Below are 3,077 nucleotides of genomic sequence, written 5' to 3'. Positions count from 1 at the left end.
GATGCACATTATGTAGTGCATTAAAATGGGTCGTAGAACAGACTCTTGAAATAAGCAAAACTGGGCAAGCAGTACTAAATGTTGAGACAGGCAGTGTAGGCCAATTAACATTTAACCCTAAATAAGATAATATGTTAGATTAAAAACAGTTCAAGGGGCTGAAGTTGTGGCTCAGTGGTAAAGTGTTCACTTAGCTTGAGTGAGCACTGGGTTCGATCCTCAGTACCACATAAAAATAAATAAATAAAAATATTGTGTCCGTCTACAACTAAAATAAAAAAAAATAGTTCAAATAAGAAAATTAATAAATAGAGGGCTATGGTTATGCGTGCTGTGATAAACCTTTTCTGAATATCCCATTGATCACAGTATTTTTCATCAAGTGTATTTATTAGCTTAACTCTGGAGAATGTTATTTAAGTAGAAGTCTTAGGATCTCATGCAGAGGATACAACATTATAAATGTAATGCTAGATTTTATTTTATAATGATTATTGTGTTTATCATCCAACCCACTAGTGTTTTGCACATAATTTGCGTGTTATTCCAAACGAATATGTGGCACATTTTGACACTAGTAATTTATAATTAATTAAGATGGCATACATGTAAGACTTTTCTGCATCACAAGAATATAGTGGATGGAAAAATGTTAGTGTCTTTCCTCCATCAATAATATCACAGGGAACATGGACCAATAAGTTTATGAAAGGAGCACATATTTTCCCCTTAAACATTTAAATTAGTAAAGATTAATAAAAACGGCCTCTATTAACTATCTGTTCAAGTAAAGTAGTGGAAGGCAACACTGAATATCTTTGCTTGCTTAGAAAGATTCCAGGTCATCCCCCAAAGAATCAGGCTTCCAAATAGTTTGTTTTCTGTCAGAAGACAATGGAACCAGAGACTCCTTTCTTGTTACTATCTGGGCTTGGAAAACCAGGTTTTGGGGGTCTTCCAACTAGTAACATTCTCATGGGCCAGATTTGGGGATCACGAGGACAACCCAAAGGCATTGTTTTCTGAATGCTGATCAAGATTAGAGACTGATGATAGGAGGAGTTCAAAAAATGGCGAATGTAACCCTCTTGCTCCTCCTCAGTTTCCTCCTGTATTTCCTGGAATTTCACTGTCAGCAAATCCTTCCTAATATTTCATCTTATGTAATTTTAGTGTAACAACCAAAAAATGGTTTTGTCTCTCTTCTCACAAGCAATATTTGAACGAGAATAATAGTTACTTGTGAATTTTAAGCTCTATTATTGTTACACACCAATGACTTCAGTGTCCATATAGGTAATTATATAACAATCATTCTCCAAGATTTGGGTCTCAAAAAGAACCATGAACTCACTTCTGGTTAGCCAGTGGCTTGCAAGAGCACCCCCCCAAAACCTGAAATTCCCAGAAGTACATCTCTAAAATTGTATACTTGAAATACTAATATTTATTAATAATTTCTCTACATTTATCTCTCTTTTTAATTCAAACAACTATATTTTGAGATTTTCTTGATTTATTATACACTCACCAGATTGTTCTTTTTTTTTTTTTTTTTTTTTTTTTTTTAAAATTACAAAATGGTGCTAGCATTCACGAAAACAAACAAATAAAAATCATGCTAAGATCAGATCCACAATGATTAAACGTTGAAAATTCAGCTACAATCCAAAGAACTCAGTCCACGAGTCCAAAGGCATGCACGCCAGCGGAGAAAAGGCAGGATCCACTTGACAGTATCTTCTTCAGAGCAGAACAGCAACATTTCACTGGAGTAATCACAGAGGGTGAATAAGATGCCATCGCACTTCTTTTTTGTAATTAAAAATAAAATAAATGCAATCACAAGACAAAAAAAATTATAGTAGACAGAAAAATATAGAAATTCACAATGACTGGGGAAGGACCCAGGGCTATCCCGCCTTCGTGTCCACAAGCTGCATCTGCACATTGGCAGACATACCACCTCCGTACCCTCCCTTGGACTGCATCTGGTTCTGAATGGAGCTAACTGAATTCATCCCACTGAACAGGTCTCCTGATCCTACATGAGCAGTGTGTACGAAGTTGGTTGGCTCTCCAATCATGCTTCGGTCAATCCGTCGTCGTCTTTTAGGCTGAGGCTGTTCTGCAATACAGCAGTTGAAACACAACCAGAATTCACTCATGCTTACAGTCCAAGGTATAAATGAGCACCAATGAAGGTTCCAAATCTCACTTCAGGAAGCTCCACAAAGTATGATCCTCAATGTGATGAATATTCAATCAAAACAAAAATTGTATTTCACTGCCTTTGTTCTTGGAAGTCAAGTATCTTATATATAGTCAGTGTAAGAAAAAAGTCAGATTGTTTCCTTTTCTTTGCTTCTGGTTCTACAGAGACTTGTTTCTGAACCAGCAGGAAGGTACAAAATTGCTCTCCTGACCCAGGGCCTATAACAGGTAGTCACTCCTCATGAATGAACCATTCATTCAGCTAAATCTGAAATGAGAACACTCCATATGTATGTACACAGATGATTTTGCAGACTCATTATCAATAGAAGTTGTTCCTTGAAGGTTTCTTCTGATTTGGGTTCCAGGTTTCATTCAAAAATCCACACTCAAAACTGGCTCTATCGTCGCCTTTGTTTCATCCGCTCGCTCGAGCTGCAGCCGCTCTGACCGCCGGCTCCGCGGCTCCTACAGTCCCCGCGCCCGCAGCTGCGCTCCCCGGCGCGCTCCCCAGATTGTTCTTTTTCTATTATTATATTTCATGACATTGCTATATTTTATTTATAATGCATAATTTAAAAATAGTTTTTGTATTGTAACTACATTAGGAATTTTAATGTAATCTAAAAGGAGTTTCAATAAAAAAACATAAGAAGAGAATGTTAAAAGTAAGTTGGGTGAGATATAGTTGGTGATCAGATTGAGATAGGGTAAGAAATAAGAATTTTTAAAATTTGTTATAATTAGTTAGTTATACATGACAGAATGTATTTTGACACATTAATGGAGTATAACTTTTTATTCTTCTGGTTGTACATGATGTAGAGTAACAGTGGTCATATAATCATATATGCACATAGGGT

The 3,077-nt window shown here is 36.3% G+C and overlaps 1 protein-coding gene across 1 annotated transcript; it reads right to left on the bottom strand.

Annotated features, from left to right (window-relative positions):
- Window positions 1-1,575: 1,575 nt before the first annotated feature.
- On the bottom strand, window positions 1,576-2,720 carry LOC124108104 (CDC42 small effector protein 2). Its single transcript, XM_046466455.1, has 2 exons — window positions 1,897-2,720; window positions 1,576-1,769 (listed from the first exon to the last, which is right to left on the bottom strand). Exon 1 carries the CDS (start codon window positions 2,166-2,168, stop codon window positions 1,914-1,916), a length of 255 nt encoding a protein of 84 aa, XP_046322411.1. The 5' UTR covers window positions 2,169-2,720; the 3' UTR covers window positions 1,576-1,769; window positions 1,897-1,913.
- Window positions 2,721-3,077: the final 357 nt, after the last annotated feature.

Source organism: Marmota monax, unplaced genomic scaffold, assembly GCF_021218885.2.
Source record: "Marmota monax isolate L192 unplaced genomic scaffold, Marmota_monax_Labrador192_F-V1.1 WCK01_AAM20220418_F8-fsc00049, whole genome shotgun sequence".
NCBI lineage: Eukaryota > Metazoa > Chordata > Mammalia > Rodentia > Sciuridae > Marmota > Marmota monax.
Note: the sequence above shows the minus strand (reverse complement) of the source record. Positions and strands in the feature narration are given on the sequence as shown.

Bases quoted from the DNA above. Each gene is read 5' to 3' on its own strand.
- LOC124108104 (XM_046466455.1), bottom strand. From the start codon at position 2,168: ATGAGTGAATTCTGGTTGTGTTTCAACTGCTGTATTGCAGAACAGCCT.